General features: G+C 40.0%; 1 protein-coding gene and 1 pseudogene across 1 annotated transcript in view; both read left to right on the top strand.

Moving 5' to 3' along the window:
• Window positions 1–17,500, top strand: part of LOC138051664 (uncharacterized) — a 69,177-nt pseudogene that overhangs the window by 7,127 nt on the left and 44,550 nt on the right.
• Window positions 15,212–17,500, top strand: part of LOC138051666 (uncharacterized) — a 3,414-nt gene continuing 1,125 nt past the window's right edge. Inside the window, 2 exon segments of the mRNA XM_068897918.1 lie at window positions 15,212–15,691; window positions 16,582–17,112. Of these exon segments, the coding sequence (XP_068754019.1) occupies window positions 15,670–15,691; window positions 16,582–17,112 (553 nt within the window). The 5' untranslated portion in view covers window positions 15,212–15,669.

Below are 17,500 nucleotides of genomic sequence, written 5' to 3'. Positions count from 1 at the left end.
CTCACCCGATCCTTGTGAATCAAAAGGAGTGTTGGCTACAGCAGACCTCTTTCCATCACCTCCATGTCCATACACTTTCTGAATTCCACTTCCCTCCGGTGCCTCAGAGCTTGGAAGCAAAACTTCTGATTCTTCGGTTTGCGCAGATGTTTCTTCAGGTTGGGTACGTTGTTTACCTTTATCTTGAGACTCTTTGTTTGGTTCAGATGTCTCTGGTGCAGTCCCAGGTACTGCAGGTTCCACTTCAGCTTGACTATCAAAAGTGATTACTTCCTCTGTGTCTTCTTTTGCCAGCTCCTGAGAAACCTCCATTAGTCCATTTACAATGTGTAACATTTTTGACTCAGACACTGGCAATGCATCAGAAGCAACTTCTTTCTCACATTCATCTAACAGTTTCACTTTTCCATCTTTCCCACATTCATCTAACAGTTTCACTTTTTCATCTGTCTTTACAACAGCGCTAACAAAGGGTGCATTACTCTTTTGAGATTCTTTATAGAGAAACTCCTTAGTACAAATCTCCACTCTGACATTAGAAATCTTTTCATTCGCTAATGTAGTAGCATCAACAGAGCTAACCAAAGATTTTGATCCCAATAAACGTTCACTTGAACTTCCTTCACATAGCTTGGAACCTTGTACAGCTTCTTTGGGTTGTGATTTCAAAGGGAGTGTCCCTTTTTTCAACTGTGTTTCCTGAACTTTTTCCACGACATTATCAACAGTATCATCCTGCCTTGCACTTTTCAATCCTTCCTCTTTGTGTACATCAAGTGCTTCTTTCAGCTTAACAATGTCTACATCAGCTCTGTTATTCACAAATGATTTCTGAACAGTATACTCTTGTTTTTTTGATCTATCCTCCGCTTTGTTTAACAATGTTTCAGCGACCTGGAATGCAAACTGTGCCCGCATATTAGCCTCAGGTTGTTGTTGCGACATCAAAGGAGGAGTACTTGACCTACTTGAACTACTCCTTGAACTACTTGAACTATCCTCCGCTTTGTTTAACAATGCTGCAGCGACCTGCACTGCAAACTGTGCCCGCATATTAGTCTCAGCTTGTTGTTGTGACATCAAAGGAGGAGTACTTGCCCTACTTGAACTACTTGAACTATTCCTTGAACTATTTGAACTATCCTCCGCTTTCTTTAACAATGTTTCAGCGACCTGGAATGCAAACTGTGCCCGCATATTAGCCTCAGGTTGTTGTTGTGACATCAAAGGAGGAGTACTTGACCTACTTGAACTACTTGAACTACTCCTTGAACTATTTGAACTATCCTCCACTTTGTTTAACAATGCTGCAGCGACCTGCTCTGCAAACTGTGCCTGCATATTAGTCTCAGCTTGTTGTTGTGACATCAAAGGAGGAGTACTTGACCTACTTGAACTACTTGAACTAATACTCCCTCCTGAAAGGTCCAGTGTAATATTTGGAGTCCCGGGTGCAATGCTTGTCAAACTACTTGCAGGTTGTCGTATAAGAATTTCCTTTGTCACATCCTTATTGATATTTGGATCTTTGACTTGGATTCTTTTTCTTTTTCGAGTTCTAGTGTCAAACTCTGGTTGGAATTGTTGCATTCCTTGCAACGGGGTTGCTGGGGCTCTGACAATAAATACAGGTGGTGGAGGCCGTCCAATTGGATAACCTGGGGAGTGTTGATATACAAAGAGTCCATGAGGCTGTGAGGGACCAGACACTGGAGGAAACTGCCCCTGCATTCCTTGGGGTGGTCCGTACTGGGCTGGACCACCCATGGGAAGTTGAAAATCAACCTAAAGAAAAATGAAAAAGGAATAAATAATGATCATTCAAAAACTCAATCATTCATGAGCCTAATAGCCTATCAAAACACAGATAAAACGTCATGTGCATCAGCTTTATCTCCTGATAAAAAACTCCTTGTTAGTATTCCTTATGTAAAGAATACTAATAAGGCATAGCTTGTTCTTCGTGTACGCTAATCACAGCAAATGTTTTATCTGGGCTAAAAACACTTCCTAAGCCTCGTGTTTTTAAACCTGATAAAAATACTGCTGCTCGTTTTTTAAGCATTACTTACACTACAGGATATAGATTTTTGACTCACGCACTGGCAATGCATCACTAGCAACTTCTTTCTCACATTCATCTAACAGTTTCACTTTTTCATCTGTCTTTACAACAGCGCTAACAAAGGGTGCATTACTCTTTTGAGATTCTTTATAGAGAAACTCCTTTAGTAAAAATCTCCAATCTGACATTAGAAATCTTTTCATGCGCTAATGTAGTAGCATCAACAGAGCTAACCAAAGATTTTGATCCCAATAAACGTTCACTTGAACTTCCTTCACATAGCTTGGAACCTTGTACAGCTTCTTTGGGTTGTGATTTCAAAGGGAGTGTCCCTTTTTTCAACTGTGTTTCCTGAACCTTTTCCACGACATTATCAACAGTATCATCCCTCCTTGCACTTTTCCATCCTTCTTTTTTTTGTACACCAAGTGTTTCTTTCAGCTTAACAATGTCTACATCAGCTCTGTTATTCACAAATGATTTCTGAACAGTATACTCTTGTTTTTTTGATCTATCCTCCGCTTTGTTTAACAATGTTTCAGCGACCTGGAATGCAAACTGTGCCCGCATATTAGCCTCAGCTGGTTGTTGTGACATCAAAGGAGGAGTACTTGACCTACTTGAACTACTTGAACTACTACTCTCTCCTGAAAGGTCCAGTGTAATATTTAGAGTCCCGGGTGCAGTGCTGGTCAAACTACTTGCAGGTTGTCGTATAAGAATTTCCTTTGTCACATCCTTATTGGTGTTTGGATCTTTGACTTGGATTCTTTTTCTTTCTCGAGTTCTAGGCTCAAACTCTGGTTGGAACTGTTGCATTCCTTGCAACGGGGTTGCTGGGGCTCTGACAATATATACAGGTGGTGGAGGCCGTCCAATTGGATAACCTGGGGATTGTTGATATACAAAGGGTCCATGAGGCTGTGAGGGACCAGACACTGGAGGAAACTGCCCCTGCATTCCTTGGGGTGGTCCGTACTGGGCTGGACCACCCATGGGAAGTTGAAAATCAACCTAAAGAAAAATGAAAAAGGAAAAAATAATGATCATTCAAAAACTCAATCATTCATGAGCCTAATAGCCTATCAAAACACAGATAAAACGTCATGTGCATCAGCTTTATCTCCTGATAAAAAACTCCTTGTTAGTATTCCTTATGTAAAGAATACTAATAAGGCATAGCTTGTCCTTCTTGTATTCTAATCACAGCACATGTTTTATCAGGGCTAAAAACACTTGCTACGCCTCGTGTTTTTAAACCTGATAAAAATACTGCTGCTCGTTTTTTAAACATTACTTTAATACCTTCAGGGAAAAACAGGATATAGTGACCCAACATGACAACAAAAATTAAGGCAACAGGATAAAAAACCGGCCAAAACAGTTTCCCTCAACATTTTCCCCCACATTTTGTCAATCATCATTATTGATTAATTTTGTGGAATCCCGTAAGGACCCAACTGATTTGTTTTCAGTTTGTGATATATCTAGTGCGCAAGTCTACACCATGATAATGAAAATTGGTCCTCATAAAGCTTCGGGCATCGACAAGATCAGTGCTCGTCTTCTATGCATTGCTGCTCCTGTTATTGCTCCGAGTGTTGCTAAGTTAATTAACCTTTCGTTCTCTACATGCAAATATCCTACACAATGGAAAACTGCAAAGGCGACACCTTTATTCAAAAGTGGTGCGAGGTATGACCCCTGTAATTATCGACCTATCTCCATGCTTCCCGTTTTGTCGAAGGTTATTGAACGTCACATGCATAATTGTCTTTATACCTTTCTCAATGATCATAATCTGGTCTACTCTAGACAGTCTGGGTTCCGAAAACAGCACAGTACCGAGACAGCTCTTATTAAAATTATCGATGATCTTTTATTCAGTCTGGACAATGACAAGGTCTCTAGTATGGTGCTTGTGGATTACCGAAAAGCGTTTGACATGGTTGATCACGAACTTCTACTAAAGAAGTTGAAGGCTTGTAGCATAGTCAATCAAGAGCTCAGATGGTGTCGTTCTTATTTGTCTAGTAGAAAACAAGCACTTTATTTAGGTGGAGTGGAATCGTGTAAGTCTCTAGTTAAACATGGCGTTCCTCAAGGCAGTATCTTGGGCCCTTTGTTCTTTATTCTATTCATTAATGATCTGCCTTTACACGACAGCTCTCAAATTGATCTTTACGCTGATGATACAACAATTACAACTTCTTTGGATTTCAGGAAAATATCACAACTGGAACTTTCACTGAACACATCTGTAAGTGAAATTCAGCTTTGGGCTAATGCAAATAAGTTACCTTTAAACGAAGAAAAGACGAAGGTTTTGATGATTACCGGGAAAAGACTTGCATCCAAACTTCGCAATCTGCCGAATGTTACAACAGATGGAGTAAAAACCCTCAAAATTGTAAACAGTGCTACCCTCTTGGGTTTAGAAATTGACAACACGCTCTCTTTTAATTTGCATACCGAAATGATTTGTAAGAGGCTTTCTTCGCGAATAGCTGTATTACGTAAGATTAGAGTATTTTTGCCGTTATCTCAACGCCTACTTTACTATAATGCTATAATTCGCCCGGTATTGAGTTATGTGAGTGTTATCTGGTCATCGTGTGACACGGAGTTATTAAATAGAGTTTTAAAGTTACAAAAGTGCGCAGCGCGAGTTATCATGTATGCAGACCGCCAAGCATCATCGGTAGCACTATTTAATAAGCTACACTGGATTCCTTTTTACAGTATGAACAATGTGACATAGACAAATGCTCCATTTTGTACAAACGCATACATGGGTCTCTACCAAGCTACCTGGATGATCACCTAGTAATTAATCGCAAACGTCATTCACGGAATACACAGTACGCTAATTTTAACGCTGTTTGCCCTAAATATAAAAGAGAAACCGAAAGTGGACGCACATTTGCAGTATCCGCTTCAAGACTTTGGAATAATGTACCCTTATCTGCTAGGAAGGTGGATTCTGTAGCCTGTTTTAAGCATAACATGTGGCGTAAGATTTTTAGGGACCAGCAATTTTTACATCATTTTCATATTTAGTAATCGAGTTTTATATGATCATTTTTCGATTATTTGAATCACATGTTTTTATTCATATATTCATAATTTTAAGTGATGTTCTACTTTTTAACTTGCAATTAGTTGATTAAATCAGGGCCACAAGTTTATTAGCCTGTGGCTATTACGTGCTACCCTGTATCAGTAAAGTCTTTATTTATTTAATCAACCATGCCATATTAGTACAAAAATTTCAAAATTAATTAAAGCACCAGCTGGACAACAATTAGGGCTAAACGTGATTGTTTACTTTTAAGTAAACCCCGTTTAGGGTCCTAAAATTGGTGATTTGGACACATTCTCTAGCACTGTGCTAGCACTAAAATTCCCGGTCCCCAGGTTGCTGCTGACAACAATGCATCATTGGTTTATCAACACTCAACAGAGAATCCATTATCGAGAACATGCCCAACAAAAAAAACAGAGCACACAAAAATGTGACCTTATTTAGGACAAGGGGGATTAAGGTGAATAACAAAAAAACGCGTTTTCTATCGTTTTAAACGCAAACGCGTTTAAACATCGTTTAAACGCAATTAAACAACGTTTAAACGCACAAAAAACGCGTTTGTAAGATTTTATGTCGAAAGAGCTTTACACAAACGATGCGTTTAAACGCTGTTAATTTACCTCAAGTGAGTGCATAATTACATGGATGCTTGCTTCATTATTGGGTGTCATCAAGGGTTACTCTGATTTATTTGAAGCGATGCAGCTCGACAAACCATCGAAATCTTGATTGTTTAAGTCGTTGCAAGGACTCGGAACGGAAAAGAAATGCGGGATCGAAAGTCCAAAATAATATGGCGGCGTTCTTTGAGGAAGAAACACTAAACACTCGGTGACTCAGTACGTAAATGAAGAGCATAAACAATAAAAATTTGTTTCAACTGAAGTGAGGAATGTACAAATGAATTTACATGATGGTGTCAAGCACAAATTTGATCAGCGAGGGTCATCCGTTGGTTTCTCTTGTCATGTGCGATCCTGTTTTAAAAAAGAACGTTGATCGTTGAATGCTGTCGGTTTTACTTGAGGCGCAAACGCTTATAAATCAATCAAATTAAATTCTGCATTGGGGTTGCCAGATGAGGCAGTCTTCACATGCAAAACTTACTACCATTTGCCTTTATCCATGTTTGTTCAAGGGAGTTCACAAAGCGGCTGTCTTCTGACTCTGAGCCACGACCAAGGCCCAAGCAACCGAACGAAGATAACATAACTCGTACCATCATTGCAGGGCTCCACTAAAGCTGCATATAAGTGTTAAGTTGAAGCCATTAGCGAAGAAAATGGTTGATGACTTGCTACTAATAAACTGATCTAAACGTGTCTCTGTCACTTAACCTTTCGAAATTTTAGACTTTTAGGTCACTGAATGTATGGAAATTCTAACTTCCTTTGTTCTTGTTCCCTATTTAAGTACTTGTCAAAAAGTGACATCAATTTGTTTCATTTCCTGTTTGTTCACGATTTGCGATAATGAAAAGGGGTGATTGGCAGATAGTAAATCAATACGACACAAGCAAGATTAACTACAACAAGAGGATAGCCGCCTTTCAAAGCTCTGAAATAACCAAAAAAAGCAAAGCTCCGAAAAACAAAATTGAGAAATGGATCATACTCTGAACATATCTGACCTTCCCGAAGCATTCATGGGTGATCTGCAGTCGACAGAACAAACCTATTTCACGAGTGAACGAGAGCAGACATACTCAAGTGACCCTGACAGCGATGAAGATGAATTGGTTGCGGAGGAACTGGACACCAATATCGAGTTGGACCCCGAGATTGAATGGAGGGAGTGTGATGTCAATGAGCGCTTAAAAGTGGAATCATTTTTGGCAAAGGGCTGTGGATGCAGTTTGAATGTCAGTAACAATGGATACTGCAGCAATAATTTTTCTCTGGAAAACGTACTGCAACATCGACAAATTTGTCTTGAAATGGCCACTTCTGAATTAGACATGGTTATACTTGCGCAGTTTGAGGCATGCACCAAAAGAGACGAACTGTCCTTGTCCAGTCGGCAAACAAGAAAAAGGAAAAAGACGCAAACAAACTTTACTTTCCAAGGTAGGTTGAAAACAATGTTTCAAATATAGCTTATGGAGGATGAGAATTTTGTTGCGATAGTTTCAGTTTAGCAATGTCTTTTTTGCTAATTTATTTGAAAAATGACCGTTTTTAGCCCATCTTTGTCAGTCATGGAATGTTTTTTTTTGGAAAAATGCAGTGTCCGTGTTCGTTAAGTTGCCTCTTTTTCATTCTTTCTCTAGGTTTTCCGATTTGCAAGGACTTCTTTTTAATCCTCTACGGAATTGGAAAGAAACGATTGGAAAACCTCCAGAGGCATTACAAGAAAAACGAAATTCTTTCTCGTGTTCAGGCAACAAAGGAAGACTTCCCATTAGAGTCTGTTCATTGGAAACCGTACAAACTGTTGTATCGTTCCTTGATAATTACGCAGAAGAACACACTGTCGCACTCCCAGGTAGAGTTCCAGGATTCAAACTAAAGACGTAAGATTGTTACCATCATCCAACACTAAAGCAAGCATACATAGAGTATACGAACAAGCCGCGGCCAGTGCTGGAGTTACTTCCGTTTCATATCCCAAATTTGTAGAAGTGTGGAACAAACTTCGTCCCCAAATGAGAATTACGAAGCCTATGACTGACTTATGCCACATGTGTCAAAAGAATAACACAAGTATTTACCGGTCAGCGAATTTGGCAGATGATGAAAAAAGTGAAGTTGTGCGTAAACAAGAAAAGCACCTACTGGACGCAGAACAGGAGAGAAGTTTATACAAAAATGTATGCAATGAAAGCAAAGACAGCATTGCAAAAATACTAAGCGAGATTGATTTTAATTCAACAAAAGAGCCCTGTTCATTTAATGGTAAAGTGCACTATTCATTTGATTATGCACAGCAAGTACATTTACCCTCAAATCCAATGCAACCAGGTCCCATTTATTTCAAAGTTCCCCGGAGAGTGGGAATTTTTGGCATTTGCTGTGAATCATTGCCAAGACAAGTTAATTTTCTAATTGACGAGGCTGGCAATATGGGAAAGGGTGCAAATGCGACCATAAGCTATCTTCATTATTTTTTTGCAAACCATGGCTTGGGTGAAACAGAAGTGCTTCTTCACGCAGACAACTGCTGTGGCCAGAACAAAAATTCGTACGTACTTTGGTATCTCGCATGGAGAGTAATGGTTGGCCTTCACCATTCTTGCACTTATAGCTTTCTCATTGTTGGACATACAAAATTTGCATGTGACTGGTGTTTCGGGCTTTTAAAGCAAAGTTTTCGGAAATCCTTTGTCTCCTCGCTATACGAATTAGCAACTGTAGTAGACGCATCAACTGTTAGGGGGGTTAATGTCACACAGCTGTGCTCTTTGCATGATGGTTCAACCATTGTTCCAGTCTACGACTGGATCTCCTTTCTGTCGCCTTATTTTAAAAAGTTTCCAAACATCAAGAAATATCATCATTTTCAATTCAAGCAAGCAATGCCAGGTGTTCTTATGTATAGGCAGTTTTCGGACGGAACCGATGAATGTTTTAGTCTATTACGTAAAGAAGATACCCTTCCGCCCAGCATCCCTCCTTCTCCCTTACAGCCCAAAGGTTTGGATCAGCAAAGGAAACAATACCTGTATACTGAAATTCGACAGTTTTGCAAAGAAGGCACAGAGGATCTTATTGCTCCCCAACCGTAGACTTCTGATTTCTGAACATTAATTTTTTTTATGTTAAATCATTGACGACAAAGAAGTGCACCTTTTAGTCTAGCTCTTGGACCAAACGACTGCCCTTTTGAGATTTGTTGTCAAACCAACGGTATAAATCAGTTTAAATCGGGAATTATTTTGGACGTTTTGGGCTCCGATAAGTTTTGATTTTATAGCTCATGGTGTCCAAAGGTATTTTAGGATACATATCTTTTGTAACGAAGTGTGTGCTGACTTTTTTATTAAGATCACAGTTGTAGCTATAATTTCCACATAATCTTTAAAGACATTCTACCATCGGCTGATCAGATGCTTATTGAGGCTGTTTAACCGCGTACTTTTCAGCGAATTTCTGTCCGCGGCACTTTGTGTCAAGCCTCTTGCAGATATTCTTCCAAACACTCTCTGCAGTTTCACCTGCGCTCTCCTTGGGTGGAAATTTTTCCATAACAATTTCTAGGGAGAAAGATACAATAAGCTGTTATTTGACAAGAAATATAATTAAAACACCAAAAGCCCAAGGAATATCTCATATAATCAAAGTTTTAAAATTGAAACAATATCTTTGGTATTATGTTATTTTTGGCTGTGAATCACCCATTGGGATCTGTCACTGAGACACCTTGGGGTCACCAAGGAAGAAGATCGCAAAAAATTGATACATTGTGTGGCTGTAATTCTAGGTTTTTCAGAAACTAATGGCTGCGCTTACGTTTGACAACAGCCAGGCGCTTGGGGTCAAGCTGCTTTTTTTCTGACGTTCCAGAACAATTAGAAGTCGCTAATTCCTCTTTTGAGAAGTGAAAAGCGAATATCTTCAGAGCTGCTTTGTGTCTTTCAGTGCTTGTGTCTAGCAACTGAGAAACTTTTGATCGTGTGGAGGGTGTCAAAACTTTCAAGGACTGCAACTCAGACGATGTGCTTGGAGTGCTTGTCGGCGTACACCTGCGTTCTGTGTTACCCTATAATTGTGACACAATTAAAAGAGCAAATATCAGAAATAGGAGGTACTTTCGTTTTCCTTTGTTTACTTTGGGTTTAAGAGACAGTTTCCTAATTGGCTATCGACAACTCTTTCCAGCCGTATAGTATAAGATGCTTTGCAACGCACCCACAACAAAAAATAGGTTTACAATTGTTGCCCCAGTGAATATCTCAAAACTATCGTGAGTCAAAAGCCGGCCAAACTATTGATATAGCAATCAAATCTAGTGCCTGACAAGTTATTATAATCATTATTAGTAGAATTCTATTAGTATACTAATGCAAATGGTGTAATCTGATTGGCTGAGCCATTGAACACTATCAGCCATTAGTCAAGTGGCTGGAGGTCGTCTTGGAAATAACGACGTTGTTTTCGTTTTTCCAAAGTTTTGGAGGAAAATCGAACAGTTCCTAATTCTCGGAAACATCATCATTATCTCTGTAATGCTGCAATTAATGTTGTTACCCGGTAATTAAAAGTTTCGAAACACAATATATACCGAAGATGGAGTTGAATGTCCAGGTAGAAGACCAGGATGTTCAAGATTCCGCATGCGGTCATCTAAGTTCTGCAATGTAATCCGCGTTTCAGCCATAAAAGCTGCAAGGGTGGATTCCATTCTTTTCACTGTCTGTAAAAAGACAATAGGCTGGGAATAAGTAGTCAAGATACACCTGTAACTAGAAACATATGTTCTCACTTTACCTCGTTCATCTGAGATTGCCAATTCTCACTGCTTTGTTGGCTAGTTGTTGGACTGTCCAGGGACCAGTCCACCCAATCAAGATCTGATGGGAGTAGTGTGATATCTTCTTGCAGGCTCTCACTTCGTTGGACGTCCTCCTTTCTTCTTTCCTCTTCCAATTCTCTCCTCTCTTTCTCTTTTCTTTCCGCATCTTTTCGTCTCTCTTCTTCCCAATCTTTCTTTTCCGTCTCCCTTCTTCCCACCTCTTCCTTTCTTCTTTCCTCTTCCCATTCTTTTCTTTCTCTCTCTCTTCTTTCCACTTCTTCTCTACTCCATTTCTCTTCCCATTCTCTCTTTTCCTTCTCCCTTCTTTCCAATTCCTCTTTTTTCCATTTCTGTTCCCATTCTCTCTTTTCCATCTCCCTTCTTTCCAATTCCTCTCTTCTCCATTCTTCTTCCCATTTTCTCTTTTCATTCTGCCAAATTTGCACTTCTTCCATACTCCTTTCCCCTTCCCTTTCTCTCCTTTCCTTCTCCGTTCTCACCATCTCTATCTGTTGGCTCTCTTTCCCCAAGTCACTGCCCTTTTCGTCACATTTTCCTTCATTTACTTCTTCTTTCCCTCGTACGTCACCCCCCTTTTTTTTATCGCCCAGGCGCATCAAACGCCAGCCCGACTCCCTTCGACTTTTCTCCTCCAAGAAGTTTTTGTAAAGGTCCTCCTCTTTTTTTCGTTTGGGTACTGTAGGAGCTACTTCATCGTCACTTATGTCAACAATCTTCTTAGCTTTCGGCGCTTTTGTTTTTGACTGTTCTCCATCCGCTTTCCCCCCCTTTACAGCAGTTGAAGACTTGTTTTTTGCAACACCTGTTAAAAATGTAACCGCCAATTTAGTTCAAACCATATTAAATTGCAACTAGCCGTAACGTTTAGTGGAATTCCTTGCTTAGGGGAGGGAAAAACGGAGACCACCAGAACACCCAGATACGGACCAGTATCGTGTTCTTAACACTGTGCTATCCCTGCTCCCACGAGATAAAAGGAACGGTTAAAATCAAAGGTGTTTTGCAGGGGCAAGACTAATAAAACTCATCCTGAGTGGGACAATGGCTGAGGAATTTTTGAAGGAACATTATACTATAATAACACTAACCTTTTTGTTCTTTTGACCACGATGTCACAACGAATGCGTTGTACCACCTTCCAGAAAACTTCACTCTGATTCTTTCACCCTCTGCTAAGCTGGCCGGTTTCGGTGGATCAATGTCTTTTCGCGGTACTGGCTGTTGACGTCCATTCCATGCACACTTTGTATCCCAACGAATCATCACTTTTTTACTTGCCATTCTTTCAGTTCAAACGTATATGCTGTCCCGAGAGACTTTTGATTCAAAACTGTCGGAGTATGGGTATTTAAACATTGTAGCTATTTTTGTCATCCTGTAGTATTGCATTTCTGTTAAGTGCTGAAGCTCAGATGTCGTGAGTATGGCATGAGGCATGACTATTCCCGGGATGAGGGGTGAAGGGGGTGGATGTAGGGGATCAAGGGTACAATAGCTGAAACAACCCAAACCTTTACAAAAATGCTAACCTTAGGCCTAAACAATATGCTTTAGATAATGTTTAGGCTTAAGGTTAGCATTTTTGCGAAGTCTGGGTCGTTTCACTTTTCACCCCCTTCAACCTTCACCCCTCACCCCCGAAATAGTCATGCGGCGTGAGCATGATTTAAAAGACGATTCGCACACGATATCAAACAACTCCTTTTTAATTCCGTGGGAACCAGATAATCTGACAGCATCAGAAAGCATAAGAAAAACATGCATGACTCCCAACATTCGTCAAGATAGAAAAATTGTTGTTTTAGACTGTAAAAAGGTCTACTCAAGTTATCATTTCAAGATACCGAGCTTTAAGTAATATGTTTAAGTATTCCTTGCTTAGGGATACTAGTGACTCGATGTCTCACTTTAGAACAACAGTTTCATTAATACTTCGCTTATAATTTCTGGCACACAGTTGGTATCTATGATCTTGCGACCAAAAACGCAAACAGCTCCCCCTTTCGGCTTTGGGGAACCAGAAAATTCTGACGATGTTAGGAAGCATATAGAAAACAATATGTTTTACTTGATACTCCACATCATCAAGATAAGGAAACAATATTTTTCAGAGAAAGAAAGGGTATACTAATCGTTTCAAGATAGGGAAGTCCATTCCCTTTTTGCAATATGTTTACGTTTTCCTTGTGTAGGGATCCCAGTGCTTCGATATCCTACTCTATATTGAACGTTTCATTTATTATGTGCGTTTCATTTTCTGGCACGCAGTTGGTTTCTTTGATCTTCGGACCAAAAACGCAAACAGCTCCTTTTAGTTGGGGAACCAGAACATCTAATAGTATCAGCCAACATAAAAAAAATTAGAACAGACATTCACTTGAGACTCCAAATCATTAAGATATGGTGAAATGTTGTTTTGTCAGAGTATGAAGAGGTCTGCTTTTCGTTTGAAGATAGGGAGTTCCATTCCCCTTGCAATATGTTTAAGTTTTCTAAGTATAGGGATTTCATTACTTCAGTATTTCATTTTTAGAACAAAAGTTTCCTTGATCCCTTGCTTTTTATTTTGCTTTAAGCAATTGGTTCCTTTGATCTTGAGACCAAAAACGTAAACAGATTCAAGTCCTTGGGGGAAACAAGAGAAGCTGATGGCATTAGCGATTTTTAAAGCTATCTGATAGGACGATTTTAGTGGCATCATACACTATCAGTCACTCCTGTTCTAACTTAACAAATACTAGTACTCGTCGTCAGGGTGTTAGACTGAAGATAAATGGAAAGTTTACCTCAAAGCATCATACTTAACATTTTCTCGTATTTACCTTACAAATTTGTTCGAAAAACTGCTTCTCTTGTGTGTAAGGCGTGGCTGCAAATTTCTCAGGACAAAAGTCTGATTAAGTATGCAAGGGATAGCGAATTCTCAGAAGTAAAGGCCCAAAACTCATCAAAGGAGACTGTGGATAACTTTCTTCAGGCGGTTGAATGGAGGCCTTGTCTCTTCCAATCTATAGACTTATCTGGCGCAAAAACAACCTGGTCAACATTCTGTGAAATAGTGCAAAATTGTCCTGGACTGACAGTTTTAAATATGGCTAAAATGCAAGGTGAACTTTCTGAATATCCAGTGATTAGAGCTATTAACATTGTGGAACTCAACTTGAGCGAAACAAAGCTAGATGACAGCCATCTAGGTTTTATTTCGGAGAGCATACCCTCTTTAGGAATTTTGAATGTCTGCGGATGTGAAAACTTGACTGATACGGGTATTAACGACGCCGCGTTCGATTCGTTACGTTTTCTTGGACTAGCTTATTGTAAGGTCGGTGTTGATTCCATAATTTGCGCTATTCAAAAGCACGAGATTTTTGCAATGTGCGTGGAAGGAGTAACATTGAGCACAGATGACATCTCACGTTTGATTGATCTGTTCCCCGGCGTGGCTGAGATTGGCGTTCCCGCTTTGTGTGGCTTGCCACAAGGAATTGTCTCCTCCGAAGTGTTACAGCCACTTTGCTTTTACTGCCGTTCATCGCCTCTTAACACGGTCTTGTCAGTCAAAGAAAGCATTGATGGAAGCTGGATGGAACTTTAATAAACAATTATACGAAAAAAATACACTGTAGTTCCCGTTTCTCATCGAAAAACATTCCTACTTTGAGACCATTAACTATCGTTGCAACAGCAACTATACATGTATTTCCGTGTTCCTGTATGCATCCCTAATTTTAGCCGTACAACACCTCAATTCATCTCCGAATTTGACTAATTTATTGATGCAAGAAAAGTCCTTTTGCTCAGGCACGAAGTCTCATTTATGTTTATAAGGGATGATATGTTATTAAAATGTTGTTAAGAATCTTTATTTATTAAACAAAATCGCTGAAAGGAGGGAAAGATAAAGATCTCAAATATTTACCTTAAACATTTAATAAAAATATATTGTTGTTCAGGTATCCAAGTTTGGAAATGTTGGTCGGAAACGTGTGTAGCCTACATGCAAGAGCAGTTAGTTTAATTGCTAAAATCGACAGGCAAAGGCAGTTCCGGAAAAATCAATTCACTTATCAGCAAAACCTTGACGGACCCTTGAGCTGTCAAAACGGTTAATACTTGCAATACTAGCAAATGTTGGCAAATCGAAAGGCCTCCCACTTTCACTGAATCGCTCCCTACATGTACTTCTCTCCCAACTGGACATTTAGGTTTCTCTCTCCCAAGGATAACAATGGAGAGAAATTTTCAACCCAGTAGTATTTGGTCAAGTCAATGCGATGTTTACTTTAATTTGTCACATTTCGATTAAATTTTGTTACGTGATCCGCTCGTTCGTTGAATTACGTCATGATGGTGGTTTGTCGACTGCCTGCTTTCTGTTATTTTCTATTTTCTTGAGGCATTATGGTACGAACAATCCAATTATTTAGTTGCTATGGGGCGAAAAGCTGATATTTTCTGTTGTTTAAAGCTAAGTTACGGGGCGGGCGTCACGACATCGTGACCAGTCACCCTGAATGCGAAAATATTCATGTTATTCGAACGATAAGATGAAACATGACAGAGGCTTGCCGCGTCATTACTTCGATTCTCCTTCACTCTGGCGACGTGCTTTTGTCGCCAAAAATTCCGAAAAGGAAAAACGAAGGAGTCGAATGTAAAGGTTTTAAAGAGTATAAAAGGATTAAAACAAGCTTGAGAAAAAGGACTGATCGGCCTGTTGGTGAAGCCCGATACGCTGATGGAAACATTTTGAAGCGTCGTTAGAAGGTTCGCGTTTCTTTGAGCAATATTGTTGGCTATTGTATTCAACATGAAAACTGCAGAATCCGTAGGCTCAAATGCGACTGCTTGCCCCATTGTTAGGAAGACTCGAAAACCGTATCTTCTTTCCTGCGTGTGCTAATTGTCTGGTTGCCGTTGTTGATAGCACGACATTCGGGCTCTGCAAGCCGGTGTGCATGAGGCGCTCACAGAAAAAAAGGATAGTAAATTATTATAGACGGAATGTGATTCTTACTGCAAGACAATTTTTTGCCCACCTGCTATGTACAAAGGAAAAACAAAAGGTAAGTTTGCTGGTGAATTGATCATTTTGACACAGTGGGTTGGAAGACATGGACCCTAATCTTCGCATTTCATATAATAGAACAGGTAATTTATTCATTCAAATACAACTAAATTAGCTTACTTTTCAGCATACGAAATGCAGTAATTGAAGCGTAACAGAGCCCTGTGTTTAAACGCGTTAAAAATCTGTTTAAACGCATACAAAGTGCGTTTCCACGCGTTTTGACGAACGCAATTAAACGCGTTAAAACGTTGTTTTCTAAATTCACCTTAATCCCCCTTTTCCTAAATAGGGTCACAAATGTGATACGATTTTTGTCACACACTGTTTAGACCTAGCTGACAAGCATGGTCAGCATGTCACATTGTGTTGCCTTCCATTGTAACATGCAGTCTAAGAACAACCGCACATGATGAAGTTCTCATTTCGTTTCCCTGAGTACCACTCATGGGTGAAATGAGCAAAAAGTGAGTGGCTGCCATTTGAAGACATATTTGTTATTCACCGACCGGGAGGTCCGTATTGGGAAAAACTGTGCTCGAGGCAGGCCGAGGGCCGTACTCGAGACAGAGGGCACAGTTTTTCCCAATACGGACCAACCAAGGCCGGTGAATAACATGTTTATTTATTTCTAAATTCTATTTTTAGAAGGTAGGAGAAACTATTTAAAAAAACTGGAAAAGTCATGTTTTTATTTTACACATTGTCTCATCAACGTGTCAACAAACGTACAATAAAATGAATTGGTCAGGAATATTTTTACACTGTGTGAAGATGTATTTTCCTGCGGAAGTTTAGCGTTTAGCGTCAAGGTAGTCATCACGTGTGAAGCTACTCGGCAGTTGTTGCAGAGGAATTGTTTTCTTTTCCTTATGCCTTTCTCTCCAGAGCATAGGACATCAACCGAGGACGGAGACAACACATCTCATACTGATACTGTCGTAGACGTATTTGAACGTTTCAAGAACTATCTAGACGAGAAAGTCGACAGTCTTTCGTCCGGCTTCGTGTCCCGTACAGCGATTGAGACTCAAAAGTTAAGCAGAGTAGCCGAAGCAGGGAAGTTGAAGTTCGCGGGAAACAAGGATCAATTTCATCTTTAACTCTGAACTTGCGGAACCCTTGACGAAGTAAGTGATCTTTTAGCCGCCAAGCAAACAGAAAAAGCAGAGGAGAAGGTCGCTGAGCTAAGTAAGAATCTTAAACGCCGGCAGAAGATTATCAAACTCGCCGACAAAAGCGAAGCAGGTTGGCTCGCCGTTAAAGAGTACCAGACAGAGGAGCTTGCCAGTGACTCCGAAGACGAGAAACGAATTCGTAAAGCACAGGAAAGAGCCTTGAAGAAGAAGAAACAGAATGTGTCAAGGAAGCAGGCTTCTCGTTTTCGCGCTACTAACAATGACAGGATGCTTTTTCAAGGTATTGTCCTTGCCCTTTCTTTGTATTTCACAGGCAAGTGTTTGCACTCTGCCTGCCTTTAACTTGTTGTAGTGTGTTTTATGCGTCAGCGTACTGGAGAAGGAAAATTATTTTCCGTCGTAGGAACGCAGTGAGAAAGACGGAAAATGTATTTTCCTTCGGAAGTTTAGCGTGAGCATTCCAGGCTTTGCGCTAACACATTGGTGTTAGCGCGTGGGGTCTCTGGAGACCCCAGAAAGGTATATAAGAGCATTTAGCGTCAAGGTAGTCATCACGTTGGTCGGCGGTTGTTGCAGAGGAATTGTTTTCTTTTTCGTCCATTTAGTTTGTCGTTTATTTTATAAAGGTACACTTGTTCTAATTTTTCGTTTTTCCGTTTTTTTTTTCC

The sequence above is a fragment of the Montipora capricornis genome, chromosome 6, assembly GCF_036669925.1.
Source record: "Montipora capricornis isolate CH-2021 chromosome 6, ASM3666992v2, whole genome shotgun sequence".
Classification (NCBI taxonomy): Eukaryota; Metazoa; Cnidaria; class Anthozoa; order Scleractinia; family Acroporidae; genus Montipora; species Montipora capricornis.
The sequence above is the reverse complement of the archived record's forward strand: the minus strand, read 5'-3'. Positions and strand labels throughout refer to the sequence as shown.